The sequence below is a fragment of the Echiichthys vipera genome, assembly GCF_963691815.1.
Source record: "Echiichthys vipera genome assembly, chromosome: 12".
In the NCBI taxonomy this organism is placed as follows: Eukaryota; Metazoa; Chordata; class Actinopteri; order Perciformes; family Trachinidae; genus Echiichthys; species Echiichthys vipera.
In genome coordinates this window covers 13,556,510-13,580,288 of record NC_139837.1, presented here as the reverse complement: position 1 = coordinate 13,580,288, position 23,779 = coordinate 13,556,510, and the positions used below count along the sequence as shown (strand labels likewise).

The window sequence follows — 23,779 nt, the reverse complement described above, 5'->3', positions numbered from 1 at the left end:
AAGCAAATCCCCTCTTTAATTAATATCTTATGCACAAACTACAGCCTTCCACATTGGCTTATTTGTCTTGTTTGTTGATGGCCCTGCTCGGTGGACAATTTGCATAACATAAAACTCAATAGGTTGCTTGGGATGCTGTTTGAATCATTAATGAATCACAGAGTATGAGATTAAGGGTGTGCTTATAATAAGTAAATTCTCACAAAAGAACAAAAACTTGGGATGTTTTGTGAGTTAAGAAAATAAATAGCTTATAGGCGTATGAGGAAAAGTAAAAAAGAATGTAGAAAATATAATGCACAACTTTCATGTCATTTTGTCACCCTATTTACAGATAGTAGTAGCACAAACGCAGCGAATACATCTAACTTTTGCTCCATTTATCATAGATAACATAGACTGAACTCAGATACTGTCCTTGTCAAATTCACAAACAAAATACATGGTAGGGTGGCACGCCACGTCAGTCCACTCCCCAGAGGCCACCATTTCAGCACAGTCCTCATCATCATAGGCGTTGTTGGGCTCTCCCTTTCTCCATTTGCTGAAAGTGGTCATGGGAGAGAGATCCACATAGGTGAAAACACCCTCCTGGTGCAGGTCGTGAATGCCAATGTAGACTCTGTTCAGGCCCGCTACGGTGATGTATCCTGCAATGGCCGCGTTGGCTCCCTCGTCCTTGGGCATGGCCAGGTGCCCTCCCCTCGTCTGACAGTAGACCTCAGCGTCTGAGTAGCGTTTCTCCTCCTTCACCAACAGATAGACCTTACTGTCTGTCTCTTTTATGCCGGCAACAGCTGCAGGGGAGGGCAGTGCTGAAAAATGAGCACTTGTATTTCTATACATTTCACACTGACATGCCAAGTGAAGCAATCATGGATACAAGAACTGATAGTGATGGACATTTGAATGGTTTCAAAATGCTAAAGATCATACCATTTTTAATGAATTTCAGTTCAGAGGAGAGCTGTGCCACAAGAATGTCCATTTCTCCGATCATCTTTCTCATTGGTGTGCACTCACATGGAACACCTGATAAGGCAAAAATGTAGGAGATTACCACACGGAAGTCTTAATTACTTCACAGCTTTCACCAAATGTGTCCGTCTAATCCCGCAATAATCTGTTTGACAAACTGATTAGCACGGTATAATATCTCACCTGGATCTCCATTAGGGCCCTTTGGACCTGGATCCCCCATGTCTCCCTTTACCCCTGAGATATGAAATTTAAAAAAACTTAATTAATTCCTAAACTAACTAAATCCTAACTACATGGGAAGTATTTCTACTTTAAAATACATAGAAATATATTTTTTTAAAAACCAATGTGATCACCTTTCATTCCGCTTGGGCCTACTTTTCCATAACGTCCCATTATGCCTTTCTGACCTTTAAATCCAGGTTGACCTGGGGAAAAAAAGGGGAATATGACAGGGGTATTTTGTTACTATTCAATCTATTTAAAAAGCTTGCACATTATTTTGAATGAAAATAATAACTGAAGTTCTCAAATGACTAATTACTTCCTCTATAGGTACATTAGTTAAAATACAGAGTCTGTGTAATGTCTTTATAAAAGTATGTGAACACCCTCCACTCCTCATTAAGGTCTTCAGTAAACACTTGTCAACAGCAGTGGATTCTGCAAATAATTTCTTCTCCGACCTCTCACCCAAATGTAAACACTTGTCCATCTGTTGATAGCCTGGTCGTGATGTAACAGCACATTATCAGTCCAAGCAATGTGATCTTTACCCCAGTTCTTTTTTTTGTTGTTATGTTTTAGCAAAGTGGTAGTGTTGAAAAAGTGAGATGCGTAGGTTTGGGTGCATGGTTAATGTTTTCCCTTGCATAGAGAAGCAAACATATTCTATACCTATGTCTCCAGAAGGCCCAAGTCGTCCTGGTCTCCCTGGTGCTCCTTTTAATCCTTTCTCTCCTGGTTCTCCTTTTGCAGAAAATGGCAGAATATAACAATAACAAGCATGCATGAAGGTAGATTATATGTCTTGTTTTCTGTGTATGGTATGTGTAAGAAGGTATGTAGAACAGCATGCCTTTGAGTCCAGGGACAAGGATCTGAACAGTGCAGGACTCCTCTGCAAATTGCTGTCCATAGGTCTGTAGTTTCAATAAACTCAGCACAGACATTAGTACTATATACAGTAGCCGCTTCTCTCCTATCATCCTTTACATGGGCTGGTTGCTGGGTCATACTGAGGAAACAAGAAAGTTTAAGAAAAAAAGAATTTCAAAAAATAGCTAATGAGTTACATGAGTGAAACAGTGGAATCAGAAGTAAGAGTTTGTTTCAGCAGCAAAACCATGATCCTACAAGTCAATGCCATTATATATTTCAATAAAGTCATTATTCATTTCGTCCAGTTTGCAGGCTACTGAATTCCTGAGAGAACACGCCATACAATGAACATCCCATTTTAATAACATACCTATACATGCAGCATTTGTTTCACAAATATATATAAAAGAATATTTTTTTTAACCTGAGAAATATTTGATAAAAAAAAAAACACACCACACATTTGAAGCCAGAAACAAATTATAATGCTTTTAAATCAATCCATGCATATATTCTATCCATCTAATATAATCCTAAGAATCATGTTTGACTAAAACAAAGACATATTCAGCTATGTTTGTTATAAACCTAAAAAGGCCTATATCAGGAATAAATATAACCTCTGAGGAAAAACATATCATGGGTTAAACAGTATTCTGCATTTAAAAAATCAACCTGGATGGCCTACCAGCAGAGGTGTTCCCAGACAGAAGTAGAGAAGTTTAGCCAGATTGCAAAGACTTGCAGGAGTTCTGAACACTGGTGGTCCTACAGAAACATTTCATGTTCCTCCACAGGCATCACAGAATGTGTGTGATAGGACATTCGTAAACAGTTCAGAGATAAATCCAAAGCAGCTGGGGCCGCACTGATAATTGGCTGGGAAAGTAGTCAAGTGATTGACAGGGGAGGGGCCCCATAAATACACAGACTCAACTTCAAACTCTATCAGATGCAATGTCTACCACAGGCACGATTGTTAAATTACAAATAACAAAAAAAAGAATTTCTATAATATGCTACGGGAGTTGAAACATTCCTTTTCATAGTTTCTAAGGCTTGACTGCAAGTTTTCTGTAATTTTTGGTTAAACAATCAAGTTTAATATTTGGGATTTTAAATGAATATAATGATACTTCGCTTATAGCATTTCTGCCACTTTTGTTTCCCCAGAGTGCACCGGTTCCCTGTGATGATCAACTCTCCAGTGCATCTTCTCTCTTCTCTTTACTCTTTTCCGCCTTTCTGTGAGCTAATTGGTTTGGGATTTGGTTTCAGATACAGATCTGATTGTGGCCACCTGAGGGAGCCATTGTCCATGCAAGTACAGTAGTGGACCGACATTGTATTACGGTACTCATCCTTTTTTGTTGTTGCAGTTTATTATGATTACAGTGACTAAAATGACAAAAAATATATTTTCATACTTTGTATCCCAGTATTTGCCTTTGCTTATTAGTCATGACCAGAGTGAAACAGAATGAATAAATAAAAAATGTAAAAAGTTATTGCTTGTAGACTAAGGTTTATTGTAGTGTCCCAAAATAAAATGGCACAATTTGATATGGTCAAGTGGTGCTTGCCTTTGTCATGCATTATTTAGTATGCCATGCAGATACTACCTTGGACTTTTTTTTTTTAAACTTATGAACAAAAACAAGTAATGTTAGTGTTGACATGCTGTCATAGTGTCAGTAATCAGATATGGTCGAATGCAGGAGAGTATCAGATATCCTAATTAGATTTACAAACCCAGTGGAGGCTTTCAATGGTGGATTGGATGTCTCCTTCAAAAATCCCCCCAAAAGTTTTAGATTACCTGCCTCTGAAATATTCATGACTCTCAAGGCAACATTTGCTGTCTTTTTATTACAGCTGGTGAATTGGGAGAGTTGAGCGTGTGGTCAATGTATCCTCCAACTCCAGTTTTATGATTAAAACAAACAAACAAAACTAAATACTGTCCATTCTTTGACAATGAGTAGTAGAAAAGTATTCCCCACATTGACATACTGTAAGAAATACTTGTATTATATGGGTCCAAGGACACAGTTACCCTGGTTAGACATGTTTTATTTTCAAGATTCAATACTCCATTGCCAAACCAACATGCTTGATTGAAATTTGTTAATCGAAATTTTTTTTTTAATCGAATTTTACATCAAAGTCATATCTGCTAAATGGCTTTAACATGTCCATTACTGTGTTTTATTTTGCTGTGAGGGGGGAAAAAGACAATTTTTGAAATATGTTGGTGATATAAAAAGATAAGTGGGCCAAGTTAGTCAACTTTCCTCTGCTGCACGACGGGGTTCAGTGCTGCTGTTATGGTCTAAACACAGCCAGTAAAAACTACCTGACACAGGATCTTACGAGCAGCACTTCAACGCACCTTCAGCAGTGTACAGCGGGAGTGACGTCACATGTGCTCACCGGAGCACCGAGCACTGTCTGTCATCCAGACAGCCCACAGCTCAGCCCGTCTTGTCCTGGAAGAAAGACCGAGAAAGCTGGACTATTCTTTCAACTACACATCCGTATGAGGGACTTAAAACGAATTACTGTCGCCCTGAACGTACATTTGACCCCCTAAACGTAAGTGTCCTGCTTTTCTCTTAACTTTTTACACTTTTTAGCGAATAGCCAGGGTCAGAAACAGCCCGAGGCACTTTGAATTATCTCTACAGGTACATGAATGTATTGAGTCTCCTACCTTTATTACCTATACTTTTGTTTAATTATTAACAAACTTTGCTTGCATTATAGGCTTTTATGTTAGCTTGCCTACAGACTCCTTCCAGTAGTCATACTAGTTTATTTATAAGGGCTCAGTAGCCTACCGTTAGTCTGTTGTAGCCTTCAGAAGATGTTGATATGTTCAAATACATTTAATTATGAGGTCTCCTTGAACTTATTTGTCTAAGCTCCTCTGTGTGCTTGATTTTACAAATTCAGATATGTTGTTGCCACCCCTTGGCCAATTTAACCGTTCTTAAACCAAAAAGATGATCTTGTTGTTTCTTTTAAAGATACATTCAAAGTGTGACTTCATCCTGTTGGCCTGTAGTATATATCCAATACATTTTCCATGTCCCTTTTGCCTGGTAAAGAACAGGAAACAAGAGACAGGAAACAAGAGGCGTGCTTGTGTGTCCTGCTCTTGCTCTGAGCAAGTGTCCATTCATTTGCGTGCACATTTGTGTTTCCTTCTCTCTCTACTGTATGGGTCTGTGTTTCATGGGACATGCGACACCCTTCTGATTTGCATTGTCTCGCCACTAATCATCGACTTTTATTTGTTTGTTAGGCCTGGATCTCACTAGAAGCGTCTCACCTCCCTGCATGGATTAGGGTCAAATACTAAGAGGATTTAGGGCTGCAGAGTCAAAGTTACTGATGATAGGAGGGACTGGTGTCTGTAGGCCATCTCCCCAAGTGATATACCAGATTGTTTGGCGGTTTGCTTTGAAAGTAGCATTAGAACCCCCAAAATCTCTTGGTACATTGAGCAGCGCTGTATATTACAAAGACAGATGTGTTGTGTGTGGAACCGAGTTTGCAGCAGACTAACATAGACTGCTTTTGGTGTATGATAAATATCTAAAGCATAATTGTTAACTTCATTGTACAGTATATGAAAAATCTCAATCATAGCAAGTTGTGTGTAGTCATTTGGGCTTTTGGTGGTCATGTAGTTTTAAATTGAGAATATGCATTGTGTGTATATATAGTACTGTGACTAAACTTGGACTGAAAGTATGTGATAAAGCTTTGTGGTGATCAGTCATCTAACAAAGATCTCACACTTAGGTTAAAGATAACAGACTGGTAAAGAAATCTTTATCCTCCCTCCTTCAGTTTGCATTTTTTTTAAAACGTCCGCTTCTGTTTTAATGTTATTTTGTGGTTTTAACGTCATCAGCATTGGGGACTTCTGCACATTTGTATGGCATAGTTCACTTGTTGTAGCCAGCTCTTGTAAATGTTGTAGAATCAGATTTGTGTACTGACCTCAAGTGACTGTAGCTTACATTAGTGTGAAGACAATCTGTTGCCTCTGATTTCTACAAACAAGGCTTAAGAAGCTTCTAGTATCTCGTTGAATGCAATTTTGCTATGAGACTCAGAAGATTTTTTGGGTCTAGTTTTGGCCTTGGCAGTGTGGTACACTTTTAATGTGTGAAATCATCCACTTACTCAGCCGTCGGCCCACCCTGGGAAAAGGCAATTTTTGTATACAAAGATTATTGCCATAATAATACATGGGCCATATAACAGTGAATTGAGATAACAGCATGCCATGTGTCTTACATTCACATTGTGTAAGCAGCGATAACATTCAGCTCCGCTTTACTCCATTAAAGATAATTTACTTAAGAAGCAAACCAGGTTTAACTTCATTTTTAATTGAATACTTACAGAACTTCGTTGTGAAATATTAAATGCATTCTTAATTTTGACTCTTTTGCATTAGAACATCCCATCATACCATCATCCCATTATTGTTTAAATTTGTAACATACCTATATTCTCCTCCACAGAAATAACATTTATTAAAACATTATTGTTATTGTGTTTTGCTGGGACAACAGCGTTCCAACAGCTGGAGCTTGTATCTTCTTTTTATTGGGTTTACCATCTGAGCCTTGTTACAAAGTCCTCAGAGTGAGTGAGTGACTGACTGGAAGTTGCTGTAGCGTATTGAGGAAATCCAGATGTGGGTGTATTGACCAGACATGACACGCTTGTAAATGCAGTAAAAGTCTGACTGTGGTCACATTATTACTATAAGCACTAAGATGCAATGATCTACCCCTGGTTTAGTAGGACATAAATGGTTATGATGTAACACAAAGGAATTAGATATTCAAAAAGTCTTTCAGTTTCTTGTCAACTGAGCTGTAAAATGTTGAATAATGCAACATCATCAAGTCCAACCCCATCCAGGTCCAAAAGACAGAAAAGCAATGGAGATGGTCACTATAGGTTGCCAAAGTCCACCATTATACTGAGTTGATTTGCCTGTTGAACTTTGAGTCCTTGTTGACGTCTGCATTAGCACTTTCCAGCATCTATCCTCGCTGACATTTGACTTCAAACCCTGAAGCTAATGGGAGACTCATGCATATCAACACTCTTGCTCTTTAAAACATACAGCTTTCACCTGTGACTGAAGAGCACAATATTCAGATAGAAATCATTCCCTTGGTTGCATCTGCCAGGGTCCAACTGCTGCCTCCAATAAAGTTGTACAATTTAGATATACAGTTAAATGTATAAAGCTGTGCATTTTGGCGAAAATAAAGGTTCTTACAGGAGCCAGTTCAAGACAATATGTTCTTGGTGATGGTAATTGAGTAAAGCAGAAAGTACTACAAACTGTCATAGTTTGATAGAATTGTCTCAGTATTACCTACATCTTGGACACTGCGCGGTCCAAACATACACCGACAGACCTGTGATGATTCAAACTGGGTTGTTAAGCTAGGCAGTTTATGTCAGGTCACTTGTGCTGTCCTCGCTAGAGATTGCAGGACTCCCTTCACTCGTGACTCAGTGGTAAATCCTCTCTTACAAGATCAGTAGGATGAATGACAGGTTATTGGAAAGCGAAGCAGACAGCATCCGTGTGGTGAGGTCCCAATAACATCATGAAAATGACTGAGGAATGCCAATGTAGATCAGTCTAACAATAAAAACATTCTCATCTTCGTTCTTGTGTGATGTCACTTAAAGTTCTTTCATTCATAACCAGTTGACGATTTAGAGTCTAAGGGCCCGACCATGGCTCTGAAATATCAGTCACCTGACTTCTGATAAATTCTTGGCCCTGTTCGGGGTGTTGAATTAGCCTATGGACTTGTGATTGCAACCTTGTTCATGAGGCAGTTTGACAGTCATGGGTGAACAAAATGTTAAAAATGTATAAAACAACTACTGGCATCACATCAAACGCTTTGATTTTAGTCTCCAGGTAAAACAATAAAAAAATAAAATAAATAAAAATAATGTTTGCAGACAATACTATTTTGTTAAAAGGATTTTCATTACTTACTTTTCTTACTACTTTCGAGCCCGTGGGGTAAGGGATATAAAAGGATGTAGGAAAATGCTGCCATGTAAATGAGGCTCAGGTGCTCAACAATAAAACAGAACAGTAACACTAAGAAATGACCCTCACAGGGGATATGATGTTTTTTCAGCTGTTTAATTAGCAATGCTGACATCAACTTTTGTTTGTTAGCCATGAAAAGGTCTATCAGCAAATCTACAAGCCTTAGGGAGCAGGCAATGGGACCAACGTAGAAGCAAATTCAGTTTGTTTGAAGTACTTCAGTAGAAATGCAAAACTGTGCACTGTTCTTTGCATATCTATTCTAAGCCACACATGCTTTCCTTTATTCATATTGCATCTCTTCCCCTTTTTTGTCTCTCCTCTTCTCCCAGTTGTGTGGTTCTGCTGGACTGGAGGTAAGCCATGGAGGATGGGAAGCCAGTGTGGGCGCCACACCCCGCCGATGGGTTCCAGCTGGGGATGATCGTTGACATAGGAGCTGACGCACTCACCATCGAACCGCTTAACCAGGGAAAGAGCAAGGTGGGTCATTACTCACAAGCACACATGAACATGCACATGCATACACCCCATTCCATTAACAAGCGAGTAAGTCCAACTGGGGAAATGGATTCGGGGCTAGGTGCGCTTCATGTGGCTCAGTTTACATTATATGAGAATCTCTCACTCATTGAGTGGTTCACATAAATTGTGTGTTGTTTGCCTTAATCCCCTGAGGGTGCTCACAACATTCACAAATGCATACACTTTTATGGAGAATTACAATGCAGTCTGTAAGTAATTAAAACTTTTTTTCCTGCAATTTTGTTGCAGTCTGTCTGAAGTGTGATTTCAGCTACAAAGGCGTAAGCACAACAGTGTGTAAAATATTAGAAACACGAGAGACCACATGTACAGAGGCATGAATAAATAAAGAGAGCAGCAGCAGGTGTGCTGATAGTGTTGCCTAGAGGGAGAGCTGCTCATTAGGAGGTAAAGGCCACCTGTTGCACCTGAGCCGCCACGTGCCCCCAGCTAGCAGGCCTCTGATGTTTACAACAGACATGAACTATAGCAGTTGCCTCTGCATTTGTTTAGTTTGAAGTGTTCTAACTACAGCTATGTATAGACCTTTCTCACCTCACCTTGATAAAGTAAGCAATGCCGGTGAGACAGCATGCACAATACCAGGGCCCTGTTACTGGAACAGCTACATATTATGCTATCATTATTAACTTAAAGGTCCCATATTATGCTCATTTTAATTATAGCATGTTTACATTCTTTAATGTTAAAAACAGGTTCTTTTTTATCATGCTATCTGTCTGAATATAGCTGTAATCACCCTCTGTCTGAAGCGCTCCGTTTTAGCGCCTGTCTCTTTAAGACCCCCTCTCGAAAAAACACAGTCTGCTCTGATTGGTCAGCGTTTCCGGGTCTTCTGCAACTGCAGTCAAGTGTCTCTGCACGTCATTGTTTTGCACAGGGAATGACTGTAATGGCCCTTTGGTAGCACACATCTAACAATATAGCATAGTTGTGACATCACAACTCCTGACAGCTCATTTAAAGACACAGAGTTTGAATACTGGCTGTGTGCATGTGTTTTGATACTTTCACAGTATTTATATGCCACCTAGACTTGCTCTATAATAAAAAAAAAAAGGAACGTAGCTTTTTTATTGATCTTTTATATAGAATAGCTTTATGCTTATCTGGTACTGTAAAACAAAAGGAATTAGTAAATTAAAAGTATTAAACCTTGTACTGGAAAATTGTTTAAGTGGTCAGAACCTTCTGTTTGCAATACAGCCTCTCAGTATTTTAAAACCTTTCTGAAGATAGCATATGGTGACATTTTTATTAAATTGATGCTGTACTTCATTCTAATCTCAAGGTGTCAACAGTTACAAGAGACCTGCTGTATCAAAGTTGCATTAGAAATAAGCAATTATCTCACCCAACTGACAGATAACTACATAATATTAAGAGTTTGCACAAAAGCTCAATTATTTTATATGTGTTTGAAGTGACTCTCATTTGGAATACATGTGAACTTTGAATGATCATGATCAGTTTATTGCAGGGCATAAACTCTGTCCCATTCAGTGAGGTGATGAAAGGCCCATTGAGTGTCTTTTTTAACCACACAGTGGAGATCATTAGTGCCTCAGCTCAGTACACGGCCCTAAGCCTGGCTGCCTCCTCTTCTTTGTCAATTTTATTGGTTAGACATTTCTCACATGGTTGTTATTGTGGATGGACATGTGCAGATTGAGCCAAGGTACTGTAGCAGGCACACAAAGCACATTCTGTTTATGCTTACAGCCTGTTTGTGGTAATAAACCATGCATCATAGCACAGACTGGGGCACAGTCACAGCAGTAGTATTGATATAGAGAGTGTAATGAACATATAAATGGAGCAAAGGAGTGTTTATTAATGATAAATTGTCATGTCTCAACTGACATAGTCATTGTTCTGCCCTAATCATGCCACTTGGTCTAGTTGCTCTGATCAGTACATTCCCTGGGCAGGTTTAAATGTTAAAACTTGAGTTTGGTTGATTTTCCTAAGAGATCAGTACAGAGCGCCAGTAAAGTTTCTTCCCAACCCCAGCATACCACATATTCTCAGAACCTTACACGCTAATCCAAGACCACACACAAAGCCAAAACTCCAAAAAGCTCCTGCAAGATAAAACTCTTCCTTCAAAACGATGTTATGTCTTTTCAAAATGTTATTTTGTGTTTAAATGACACACACACACACACACACACACACACACACACACACTCACACACACACACGCACATGCACACGCACACGCACAAACACACGCACACACATCCTCACTTACTCACTCAGGTGTTCAGATCCGGTTTCTCTCCCACCAAATTATTCATTATCCTGCCATGTCTCCCCTTGTTTCTCTCACAGCCGGCTTGTTCCATTGAGTTTATTTCCATTAACTCAGACTCTTAAACAATAGAGTGAGAATATCAGTAACTAATTTAGCCTAGGAACATGGCGCACCAAACATCATTACTGTGATCTTTAACCACGATAAATGATTCATGTCATGTATATGACTTTGTATTATTCCTAATTTGTCTCTTTGTTTGGATGCTTCATTTTGTGTCAAAAGCTTTTCAGAGCGGCTAATAATCCTGTGCATTAAGTTGGCAGGGGTAAACCTAGACAGTGCCACTTGTAGCACATCTATCTATCCTGGAATTGACATCATGTGAATGTTATAATAATAATAAAAAATGGTTTGTGTTGCAGACCTTTCTTGCTCCGATGAGCCAAGTCTTTCCAGCAGAGGATGACGTCAACAAATATGTCGATGACAACTGTAAGTCACCACACAGTTGGCTGTTATTTTTTTACAGGCATGTTGTTATTCGTAACAGAGTCTGTTTTTCCCAGGATTCATTTTATTTTCTAGGTCTTTTTTCCTCTGTTTTCAGGTTCCCTTATGTACTTGAATGAAGCCACTCTTCTCAACAACGTCAGAGTCCGGTACAATAAAGACCACATCTATGTATGTTTTCTTCTCCGTCTATACTGCTATTTCTACTGCATTAGCACAACTTTAATGCCTTTATATATCTGCTCCTGTGATGGCTTAAAGTCACACTACTATCCAGTTGCATCATAAGGAGATAAAGTAACAAGTTTGAGGTCAGCAGGAGAGAGGATCCCGATCCTTGTTCCCCCTTGGGAAAAGTGCCAGGTGGTGAAGAGAGAAGGGAGGCTAGAGAAGGGTTACAAAGTCAGACTGGCAAACCCAATCCTGATCCCAGTCACTCACTTAGGAAATAAGGGACAGCTGGTAGATGGGAAAAACAAGACAGGGAGACAAGTTAAGGTGTGTCTTCGCAGCCTTCGCTAGGCTCATTTTCACCTCTGTTGTCTCTCATTATTGAATAATTCTTTTGTATTTTTGTCATTTGTGAACTCTCTCTAATTGCAGTGACACTAATCATACATCTATGTATGTCTCTGACAGACTTATGTGGCCAATATCTTAATAGCTGTGAATCCTTACTATGACATCCCCAAACTTTATGGCCCTGACGCCATCAAGTCGTACCAGGGGAAGTCACTGGGAACTCTTCCTCCTCACGTGTATGCTATAGGTGAGAGCTCACACCTTCCTATCACTGTTAAAGGTCCCATATTATGCTCATTGTCTGGATCATACCTGAATTTTCATTTTTTACTAGAAAGTGTTTACATGCTTTAATGTTAAAAAAAACAGTATTTTTCTGTCTGTTTGAAAATACCTGTATGAGGTGTAGCACCTCAGCCTGCTTTATCATCAAAAAAGACATAGAAATCTCACTTATTACTCACTATTATACTTAATATGGGACCTTTAAGTAAGGGGGTAACATTTATAACTGCACGCTGAAGTGATATTACTTTAAAAATAGAGTAACAGAGTTGTATTTGAAATACATCAATTGATGAGAAACTGTAATGGTGCGTAAAGACGCTTTGGTGTTGGTTTATTCCAATTCCATTTTTTTTGTTTTGTTTTAGCTGACAAAGCCTACAGGGACATGAAGGTTCTCAAGATGAGCCAGTCCATCATAGTTTCAGGTGAATCTGGTGCTGGGAAGACTGAAAACACCAAGTTTGTCCTCAGGTATGAGCTCACATGAATTGTCCCCCATCTTCATCTTTCCTTCACACTCACCTGTAGTCCTCTCCCTTCTGATTGTGTGTTCACAGGCTATAAAGTGGTGTTGAAATCTAAATGTGTCCTCTCTTTCCAAACAAAGATATTTGTACCTTGACTGCACTGCATTGAGTGTTAACTGCTTATACCAAATATCAAATATCTCACGAAAAACATTAGTGGTAGTAATTTGTCACTGAACTGGATGAAATTCACAAGTAAACTACCAGAAGTCTAGGTTATTTTCTAGAGTAAGCTGTTGTATTCATATTTTATGTGTGCAAACTGTGAAATGGGTTTTAGTAAGTGTGTTTATCTTAGTTAGTGTGTTTTTTTCTTTTAAACAGTTTTTTAATCTCCTGGTGATTTACTATACATATTCATCATTGTTGATGACTAATTTTACCCTCTTCCTGTAGATATCTCACCACAACATATGGAAGTGGTCAAGATATTGACGAGAGAATTGTTGAAGGTAATGCATTAACAAAACTGTCAACTACTCTTGACTATCTGTACAGTACAATATGGGGGCAGTGTAATCCTGATTTGTTTTTCCCATTCAAAATCTCAGCAAATCCCCTTCTTGAGGCCTTTGGAAATGCAAAGACAGTCCGCAATAATAACAGCAGTCGCTTTGGAAAGTTTGTGGAAATCCACTTTAATGAGAAGGTAAAAGATTATCGCTGATTACACCATAGGTTGGGTCTAATCTTCTGTGTGGACCATGAATTTTACAGTTCTGATTTTAAGACCCGATTCTTCTCTTGTGTTACCAGAATGCAGTTGTGGGTGGGTTTGTGTCCCATTACTTGCTCGAGAAGTCAAGGATTTGCATGCAAAGTAACGACGAGAGGAACTACCACATCTTCTACAGGCTGTGTGCCGGAGCATCCGAGGACGTAAAGAAGAAACTGCACTTGGACTCCCCGGACAGCTTCCGGGTCAGTGAGGGCTGAAGTGTCACATACACACATTGTACTGTATTGTGAGCCAAGAAAATTTCAACTGTAGAAATCATTTTCTTGGCTGTTTTCATGTAATTACGTAAACTTGCTTAACTATTTTTCTAAGTATTTTTGAATATATAATTGGTTGGAAGTTCTATGGAAGCCCTCTAGACGTCACAGAAGCTTATGTTAGTGATGTCAAGAAGCCCTCCCAAGTGAAATCAAAATCCCCTCAGGGACAAAATATTTCTTAATTGAATCCTTTCATTTTTTTAATGCAATTAACCAACTCAGCAGGGGCAAAATCAGAGGGCATAAAGGTGTTTATCCCAGCCTTCATTGTCTCCTACATGCTCAACAAAACAACGCTCAACGGAACGACAAGCAGCTCAAGCTGTTCCTTTAGATGTTTATCATTTTGACATTACATCAGGTCCCCGAGCTGACACCCACATCAACAGAGGCAATTACTTTATGCAATTCACTACTAGTCAGCTGTGGAGCAATATTAGAAAACAACAAAGTAAATCTTTGCGATGATGAAAATCAATACAAATATCCCCACTGGGTTTGCCAACTCGAGTGAAATGAATTTACTCTGTGTCTGAATTTAATTTCTCAAAATCACTGATTATGTTTGGATGTTTTTAAGCTGATCTGTCTCCGTTGCAGTACCTGAACCGAGGATGCACCAGATACTTTGCCAGTAAAGACGCTGACAAACAAATCATGCAGAACCGCAAGAGTCCTGAGGTAATGTCACATCCTGATCAGGCTTAATCACTCTAACCCAATGCGTGATTATCTTGGACACTTGTGTTATATTTGTCAACTGTGTGTCAAGAAGCAAAGGCGAATAACGCATTGAAATACATCACTTTTTGATTCTTTCCCGTCGATCCTTTTAATATATGTATATTATTCTTTTACCAATAATGATGAGTAAGCACTGAATGAAAGCAACTCCCAGACACATATTCATGGAAATCCGCTGCAAATGTGAAATAATATGCAGGAACTGGTCAATAAGAATATCTGATGTGTTTGATGAATTATGTATGACACGAAAAAGAACTGCAAAGCCTGCAAGAGATGTGTAATTAATATCATGAAACAATTAGAAGAATAAGTGTGGCACGTTACTCTCTATGGGATTAATTATGCATGTTCATTTCACTTCTTGTTTTCTAAGATAGAGTAATATCTTCTTTTATGTGAATCAAAGTTTCAGGAGAAGCAGGTGAGATAGTGGTAAATAAAGGAGTTGTGTTCAGTTCTTTATTAATGGATTCACTCGTGGGTTTATTTAGCCTAGTAAATGAAGAAAAGTTTTGTTCATATTAGAGGCCAATTATAATCTCAATTCTTTGATTTATAAATATAGAGAGAGATACATGTTCCATTTAACCTTTTTATATCTGTGAGAGACATTATTGTAGACTAGAGTTTCAATGAAATAAAGTTTTTATAGATGTCAATTATGTATTATATGTGCTTACCATGTGCGTACAAAGTATAACAATATCAGTAACTCATAACTTAATGATTGAAGCTCTGTAAACTGTGTGGTCTTAATTATTAATATGTCGCTAATTAAGTCATTGTACATCTGTCTATCCTTCCATGTGTCTGTGTTATATAGGACAATAAGGTGATGTTTCCTTTCTTAACAGGGCTTTGTGCTCCCTCCTCTTTATCCTGTATTTCCCTAAAGTAAACACTGAGACTCAGTTTTTTCAGGCTGCTGTTTGTCGTGCAAACAGGAAATTAGGTTGCATGCTTCCTCTTTGTCTGCATGTGCCTGCGAGGTTCTGTGGGGTTGGGACCTGGATTGTGCTTGGATACAGTACTATACAATACAACACAGTGGATGTTTGCTCTCTCTTTTATTTATCTACTTTTTTCAGTCATACAACACAGGGCTGCACAATCTTATACTTATCACAGTTCACAGATTATTAAAGATTGATGTTTTTTTAAATAGTCAACACATAAATGATGCATGTTGTGCCACTCAATGCAACAACTATAAATGGTTTGTTATATTACAGTATAATCAGTAGTATACAATAAATGTATACATTCAGTAATAATTGTGAAGCCCTTGTTAATTATCACTGCATGATTAGTCTTGATTCCTAATAAATATTAACGTGTACTTTTCCAGTGACATTTTACACCGCATGCCGTTTTTTTTTGGCTTTTATCATCCTTTAGCTATTTCTAGATATTACATTGGCTCTTTTTTTTAATAGGATAAATACAGTGCGTGTCAAGACATTTGAAGACAAGGCTAATGTAGCAGAGCACCCTTAGTTCATAATGCTTGCTGTGTGCTGCTGGTGGTTAGTTTATGCTGCTGGGTGCCCTCCAATTCAATTTAAAATCGGATTTACTCAATATTTATGAACACTTCAATTAAATTGCTAAAATATAGAACATAGATTTTCATTCGTGGTTGAGTAAATCATGATTTTAATTGAATTCTCACACATTGCTTGCCTCTCTTCTGATCTCTACTTTTTCTGACACCCTCGTGTTTTGTAGCATCTTAAGGTAGGCGCTCTTAAGGACCCTCTCCTTGACGACCAGGGCGACTTCAACAGGATGTGCGTGGCCATGAAGAAGATCGGGCTGGACGACACTGAGAAGCTGGACCTGTTCAGGGTGGTTGCTGGCGTTCTGCATCTGGGCAACATTGACTTTGAAGAAACAGGGAGCTCCTCAGGTTAGACAGATACCACAGTTACACATATTTACTTTTACTTTTATATTAATCTGTGAGGTTCTCAACATTTTGGAGGATCTTTTTGGTATTTGTTTTTGTGTTGCACAATTTTGTTTTGTTTTCAGACACACACTAATCACTGTTCATGCAAACCCCCAAGGTCTTCTTTTTCAGGTTTTCTGCCGCCAGGAATAAAAAAAAAAGTTTTATTTCAGAGGATTCTTCCTTTAAAAGACCTACAGTACTCAAAAAACAGGGGTTAATGACCATTAATTATCAAATCTGTATGAACTGAAAATGCAGCCCATTGAAATTAATCAAAAATCAAATAGCTTTTGTTTTTTTCAATAAATGCGAGAACATACAATTCCACAGTTGTGTGAGTGTAAGATCAGTGTCAAATATTGAAGAATACATGGTTTAAAGTTCTCAGTAATCATGCATAGAGCAGTTGCAAATTCATAAAATACTTACAATTCAATATACTGTGCACATTTCCTCCTGGACAACTTTCCAGGCTCACCAATTGTCCCTTGCTTTACCCTCCCTGAGAATAGATTTTTGCTGTCCTTGGATGTCATCACCATTTACATTTCAAATGGTGATAAAGAGAACCTGTGTTACCCTGGTTACCATGATCTCTCTCTGTTTTTCTGGCTCATTCTCTCTCTGCGTCTCTACAATCAAAGTCTATGTGGATTAAATATGCATACTTTACTTAAGATTTTCTTGAGTGCAGTTTTCTGAAGTTTCTCCTTCACTTCTGTTCTTGTATGCTGTACCTTATACCAACTGTGCCTCAATACTAGCTCTATGATGCTGTTGATTCACGGCTAAAAAGATTTCACCCTTCTTTCTCCCACCATTGACGATAAGATGTATTTCTGCTTATTTTTGGCTGGGACCAAGAATCTTTTTGTAGCTTTGTAGTTGTGTCCCCATTGTGGGAGGAATTTAGGAAGTATGACTCATACAAGGAGAATAAAATTATCTTCAGAACCTCAGATTGTAGTAGGATTATTTTTTAAGGCATGTGTCTCACTGTGCGTTTCAGGTGGTTGTATCCTGAAGAATCAGTCAGGTCAGTCTCTGGAGTACTGTGCCGATCTGCTGGGTCTGGACCAGGCTGATTTGCGTGTCAGCCTCACAACCAGGGTCATGCTCACGACAGCAGGGGGCGCCAAAGGAACAGTTATCAAGTAAGAACAACAGCAAAGCTCTTCAAAGATTTGAAACTTTGTAGTTTTTTTTGTTCCTCCAGAAGTACCTTTCATAGTTAATGACAACTTAACCGGTGAAGGCAGTGAATAATGATGAACCTACTAGAGTTAAATTGAAATGGGGAGTGGTGAGACAGTTTTTGCTGCACTTATTGGTATTATCCTGGAAAGTCTTAAGGTGATCTTTAACACTATGACTACTGAATTAAGTCTTTTATTTTATGGTCCTATTATAAAAAGTGATAGATCTTATTATTTCTTGCAGCCAAGTGCTCTCTTTCTCTGTCTAAATTACTCACTTCAAAGACACATTGACACAAATGCTGAGGTATTATTGAGGATATTTGCTGAGGTAAAGTGTACTCCTGCATGCTGTGTTGTGATTTCTTGCAGGTTAAGAAGAGAATGTGTTGCATTATTGGCACTGCTTCTGTGGACTTTGGTGATGATGTGGTGTTTGAATGATGGGGCTAGGTTTGAAAGATTAATATTTCAGGAGTTCCAGATGCTGGCCTGGCCTGGAAGTGTTTTCTCCACATAAATAATGCAGCCTGTATGTGAGGAGGCAGGCGAGCATGTCTGCAGTACAGTAAAGGCCTGCTGTCTGGGGAGCAGGTGGGGGAGTGGGTGTGGGGGGGGGGGGGGGGGCTTTGTCATTAAGCCCCAGACACATCCACCCTACCCCCGGGAGGTTGAGGGTTATCGGGGGGGTGGTGGATGTGACCGTATCAGGGATGACTGTGGCTCTAACTAGTACTCGTTTGAAACATTGCAATGGATAAAAATGTCTGTTACGGAGATAAATTGTAAGGATCTTATGTGCTTTTTCTAGTGTTACTGCAATTAACACTTGATGGCCTATTATCTGGCTGAATGGGCCATCTTAGCCTTAGCATAGGTGGACGATTCCTCTTTGTAATGGATGAGGGGTTTTTTCTTTTTTTCCTATATGGTCTGGCAGATGGAATATTAAAAGAAGAAAGTGTGTGACAATCTATCTAATCTTTTTCATTTGAAATTCACCCTCATTGCTGCTGGGACAGGTGAGTTGAACTCTGGGTCCCTGTGGAGCTGCTCTTTGCCCATACAGTCAACCCCTCTAAATAATAAAAAAAAAAATTGTGTTAAAGCACCATTAGAGATTTAAGTGGGGTTCAAGGTTCATATTTTAGTTTTAATACTGCATCTTTGGCTCAGAAACCCTCATTTTCACCTGACGGATCAAAAGGGGGACAATGTGGCAAAAACTCAACACAGCTTAGTGTGCAACAAAGTTTTGCTGCCAGATAAAATGTGGGTTGATTAGGAAAAAAAAAAAAGAGATAGGTTCAATAAGAGATGAGCATGTCCCAGTTTCGGACTGTCTCTCACTGCCCCACTTCTATGCGTCTTTTCAGGGTGCCTCTAAAGGTGGAACAAGCAAACAATGCCCGCGATGCCCTGGCTAAAGCAGTGTACAGCCGCCTCTTCGATCATGTGGTCAAACGAGTAAACCAGTGCTTCCCCTTCAAGACTTCTTCCAACTTCATAGGGGTGTTGGACATCGCTGGGTTCGGTAATGAAATGCAGTTAGTGTTTGATGAAATGTGGAAGTTTTAATTAAACTCAATACAATATGTGGATTTAGCTCCATGATACCATCACGGACAAACTGAAAATATGGGTTCCTGCAACCAGATTGATTGCATTTTGCAATTTGTTTTTCATTGGTTTGTTTATAATTCTGTCTACTAAAGAGATACTTGTCTGTGCAGCATGTTTCTTAATATAAGTACCCTAATGCATACACACACACTTGATTATCAGGGCTCTTGCTTGAAAATTAATTTCCCCTGACTGCATAATTAACACAGAAAAACATTCATTTTGGAAAATTAGTTGTAATATTTGATTTTCCTTCTGTTTTTTCCCCCTCTCTTCTTAGAGTATTTTGAACACAACAGCTTTGAGCAGTTCTGTATCAATTACTGCAATGAGAAACTGCAGCAGTTCTTCAACGAGCGTATTCTGAAAGAGGTGGGTGAGCCGGGTGCGGCTTAACGTGATCTGGTGTGGTATACTTCTTTATCCTGGGAATCCTGCCACGTCATGTCACTCACAAGCTAAACTCACTGACTCTTTCAAGAGCCAAGAGGAGGTGGTTGGCACAGTGAGCTTCTCTGTCCCTCGTCTGTTTTCTCACTTGTATTTTCCTTCCGTCCATCTCTCCTGCGCTCTCTCATTTGAATGCTAATTTCTCAAGGGACATGATGAGGCGTGTTTCTCTCCTGTGATCTTCTGGTTTAAGCCTCTTTCTCATTATGTGAATTGTGTATTGTCAGTTTGATGGTTTTTTTTTGTTTGCTTTTTTTGTTTATCCTGATATGAGACACATTTCAGAATCTATTTTAGTTTTGACTATCGGCCTTGTCTGTGCAGGAGCAAGAGCTGTATCAAAGGGAAGGCCTGGGAGTGAATGAGGTGCATTATGTTGACAACCAGGACTGCATAGGTAAGTTCTGCAGTATGTCAACTTCCTTCCATGAACTCTGTTGATCCGAAAATCACTGCAGCTTCCCGTTGTGAAAAACATCTGAAACGTTCCCTTGAAAATGACACAGTTGAAAATAAAAAAAAAGTATCTCATCATTGAATACTACAAAATAAAAGTAAAAAAAAAACACAATGCAGGAATGATAAGCTCATAAGATGAATCGAGCTGGTCAAAGATTTACAGGTGCTGGACTGTGTGTTATTGATTACTTAAAACATGTGGCGTTCTGTTTAGCCCACGCAGCACTGAGGTTGGTCCAAGTGTAACATCATCCCACCCACATGGCATTCATTTGGACCATTCCTTGTGCTGTGGGTTACTCATCAGAGCAGAGGAAATACACCTGTCATGGGTACAAAAATACCAACTTCTCATTATCCAAGGAGATGGCATATCCGTGTGTCTGAAGGGAGCAAGCGTAATGAGTATTTGTGGGTTTTATGGCCTCTTTTGTGCAAAGGGAAGCCGGCGAAATAACACCCCGTTGTTTTTGTTGTGTCTGTCCTCAAGTGAATCCTCACATTAATGGCACAGAATAGTCAGTGTACCAATGTGACGCAGTTTGATTTGTATTTCAAAGGCTGTGATTATTCAGGTGCAAGGTTAACTGACAGCCGTGAATAACATTTATGACTTGCAAATGACCATTTGGGTTGGCAATTAATTCACTCATCCATCTTCAGGATTCATGCACAGGTGCTTGTTCATGCAAAAAAAAAAAAAATCTGAGGTCCTTGGCTATTAGATTATATTCCAAAAAGCATGCTGCATGAATAATTCAGATATATAGCTAAATGAGCATCCTGATGAACATGTTTTGTGCCTTGAATATTCACAACCAGAAACAGTAAACTTTTTCAGATAAATGTCAGACTCATAAACTCAATGTTTAGTGCTTTTATTATGGGGATGCACGGATCCAACTTTTTCAGTCTTGACACCGATATCTGGGCTTTCTGTATTAGCCGATACTGAGTACAGATCCATTACCAGTGTTTAATAAGCTGTATGTGTCACTGTGTGGAAGTGACTGGGATCTTTTTTTTTAATTGTAAGGCAACCTCAGGCTTGAGTAAAAAATTGCTTTCCTACATTTCTTCAATAAAATGTAATAAATAATGTGTGTCGGAAACTTCTTGGCAGGAATTACAATTCAAGAATAACCCTTTTATATGCAGCAACAAATTGGTCAAAACCTTAAACAGGAATTAAGATTCCAGTACATAATGTACTGGAAAAGCTCTGCCCTATTGACACCGATACCTGATTCAGCTATTTGAATCAGTGTCAGCCCAATATTAATATCGGATCAGTGTGCTTTTATAACATCAATTTCTACTGCCCCCCCCCCCCCCCCCCCCCCCCCACACACACACACACACACACACACACACACACACCTTAGTAAAGATTTATGTCTTTTGTTGTTGTTGTCCTTAAAATTTTACCAAGTTGGACATATTGAGAAGAAGGGTTTTACCAACTTGGCATTGTAGGCATTAGGATGCTTATTTTATCAGATACTGCTGCTTCCCTGTACATTGTAGAGCTGGACTCACACATAAATCATAATAGTGTTGCTGATACACATATATTTGTTGTTTTCAGACCTAGTGGAGGCAAAGCTGGTGGGAGTCCTGGACATTTTGGATGAAGAGAACCGTCTCCCTCAGCCCAGTGACCAACACTTTGCACTGGCTGTTCACAGCAAGCATAAAGAGCACTTCAGACTGACGGTCAGATGGCGTCTTTGCCTCTCCCTCCTATTTCGTCTTCCACTAGTTTTTTTATTCTGCTATTATTTTCTTTCTTTGTGCACATAGTTCTTTTGTGAGACTAGGCAGCGATGTAACTGCACACTGGTTTTGTCATTGTGATCATTTTTACTCTGCCTGTTTATAACAGCAGTTTTGTGAATGACGCACACTCCCAATCCCTCCCTCTGTCTCTGTCATTGTCGCTATTGTTCGTCACCCTGCCTGTATCTCTGCAAGCATGAAATCCTTTTAGAAATGTAGCCTTGACACCAATTCAAGCTTAAGATTTGGCTGCAGCCACACTGTGCTGCAGGAGAGGCTGTTCTATTCATTTAGTAGGGTGAAAGACATTAATCTAAATCTGAATTGCTTGAATATGCCTTAACTTAACATTTCTGCTATACAGTTTTCACTCTTAAATAATAACTTATTAATATAATATAATAATTTATTATGTTTCCCCTCACTGATGAGGCTAATGGGGCTTAAAGATACTAAGTGCTACATTTGTTTTTTTTATCCTGAAGTGTTTTTGGTAATGTATTTTTGGGGTCCATTATAATACTTGAACCAGATAAGATGAATTTGTCTGCCTGCAGTTATTATTTCCTTGCAAGAAAACATGTTACACAACTACAAATTACCCTGTACAGAGTTTTTGGGAATATTTATTACATAATGTCTGGCTTTTAACTGAATGTGACTGCACTTGATGGTTCCAAAAGTATAATTCTCCAAACCAGCCCTCCTCATTCAATAGTAGTGTGGTGTGGTGATTGTGATAGTTATGTGTTTATCTCTGTCATTAAATATTAATTGCTTTTTTCCTCTCCCTCTTAGGTTCCTAGGAAGTCAAAGTTGACCATTCACAGGAATCTTCGCGATGATGAGGGTTTTATCATCAGGCACTTTGCTGGAGCGGTCTGCTATGAAACGGTAATTCTTAACACAGATCTTATTTCATAGGGGTGTTAGGGTTGGGCCCAAGGTGATGTCTTTAAATAACTTGCTTTGGCTTGCTGATAATCTTTAATGATTTATCAATTATCAAAATCAACTAATTGACTAATTGTTCTAGCTCTTACACATTGGTTGCCCCGGTTACAAATGTCATCATACTTCACTAACAGTTATAAATAAGTTGCTATGGTCATGTGTTGTATGCTGCAGAGGTTGGGGTATTTTTCGTTTGTCTTTGCATTTTCTACATCTGTATAAAGGCATGCTACATAAAGGTATGCAATTGTCCACAGACTCGGTTTGTCGAGAAGAATAATGATGCGCTCCACATGTCCCTGGAGAGCTTAGTGTCTGAATCCAAGGACAAATTTGTTCGTGAACTGTTTGAAAACTCCATCACCAACAAAGACTCCAAGCAGAAGGCTGGCAAACTTGGCTTCATCAGCGTTGGCAACAAGTTCAAGGTCAGAGCTTTTGTTAAAGTTTATCATCACTGATTGTTAAACAAAGTCGCTGAACAGAAATACAATTGATTAAAACCTAGTTTATAATAGTTTTTCTGAATTTAACTATCACAAATAACGATAAGAAAATACAATTAATTTTTTTTATATGAATGATAAATCCTCACTCATATTTTGACCTACTGTAGACTCTAACTTATTTTATTGTCAACAATGTATATTATATTTCAAATAGCTCTATTTAATTTTAATAGATACATTTTTTTGCCCAACTGTACAGTAGTCGATCCACATTAAAGATGACACATAGAAACAATTTAATTTGATATATGTAGATGCA

At 38.8% G+C, this 23,779-nt stretch overlaps 2 protein-coding genes across 2 annotated transcripts in view; one reads left to right on the top strand and one right to left on the bottom strand.

Moving 5' to 3' along the window:
- Positions 1-405: 405 nt before the first annotated feature.
- colec11 (collectin sub-family member 11) lies at positions 406-2,189 on the bottom strand (the record flags this gene model as incomplete). The annotated part of the gene is made up of 6 exons (XM_083923830.1): positions 406-815; positions 937-1,032; positions 1,162-1,215; positions 1,338-1,409; positions 1,879-1,950; positions 2,060-2,189. The coding sequence occupies 6 exons, from the start codon at positions 2,187-2,189 to the stop codon at positions 406-408; spliced, it is 834 nt and encodes a 277-aa protein (XP_083779956.1).
- A 2,396-nt stretch (positions 2,190-4,585) lies between these two features.
- myo6b (myosin VIb) overlaps positions 4,586-23,779 on the top strand; it is a 35,313-nt gene continuing 16,119 nt past the window's right edge. Inside the window, exons 1-19 of the mRNA XM_083923681.1 lie at positions 4,586-4,677; positions 8,530-8,680; positions 11,426-11,495; positions 11,611-11,684; positions 12,153-12,282; positions 12,689-12,794; positions 13,247-13,302; positions 13,402-13,499; positions 13,607-13,771; positions 14,450-14,530; positions 15,420-15,428; positions 16,325-16,505; positions 17,560-17,704; positions 19,123-19,280; positions 19,650-19,741; positions 20,144-20,216; positions 21,867-21,994; positions 22,856-22,951; positions 23,269-23,439. Coding sequence (XP_083779807.1) covers positions 8,561-8,680; positions 11,426-11,495; positions 11,611-11,684; positions 12,153-12,282; positions 12,689-12,794; positions 13,247-13,302; positions 13,402-13,499; positions 13,607-13,771; positions 14,450-14,530; positions 15,420-15,428; positions 16,325-16,505; positions 17,560-17,704; positions 19,123-19,280; positions 19,650-19,741; positions 20,144-20,216; positions 21,867-21,994; positions 22,856-22,951; positions 23,269-23,439 — 1,953 coding nt within the window. The 5' untranslated portion in view covers positions 4,586-4,677; positions 8,530-8,560. The remainder of the gene's footprint in view (positions 4,678-8,529; positions 8,681-11,425; positions 11,496-11,610; positions 11,685-12,152; positions 12,283-12,688; positions 12,795-13,246; positions 13,303-13,401; positions 13,500-13,606; positions 13,772-14,449; positions 14,531-15,419; positions 15,429-16,324; positions 16,506-17,559; positions 17,705-19,122; positions 19,281-19,649; positions 19,742-20,143; positions 20,217-21,866; positions 21,995-22,855; positions 22,952-23,268; positions 23,440-23,779) is intronic.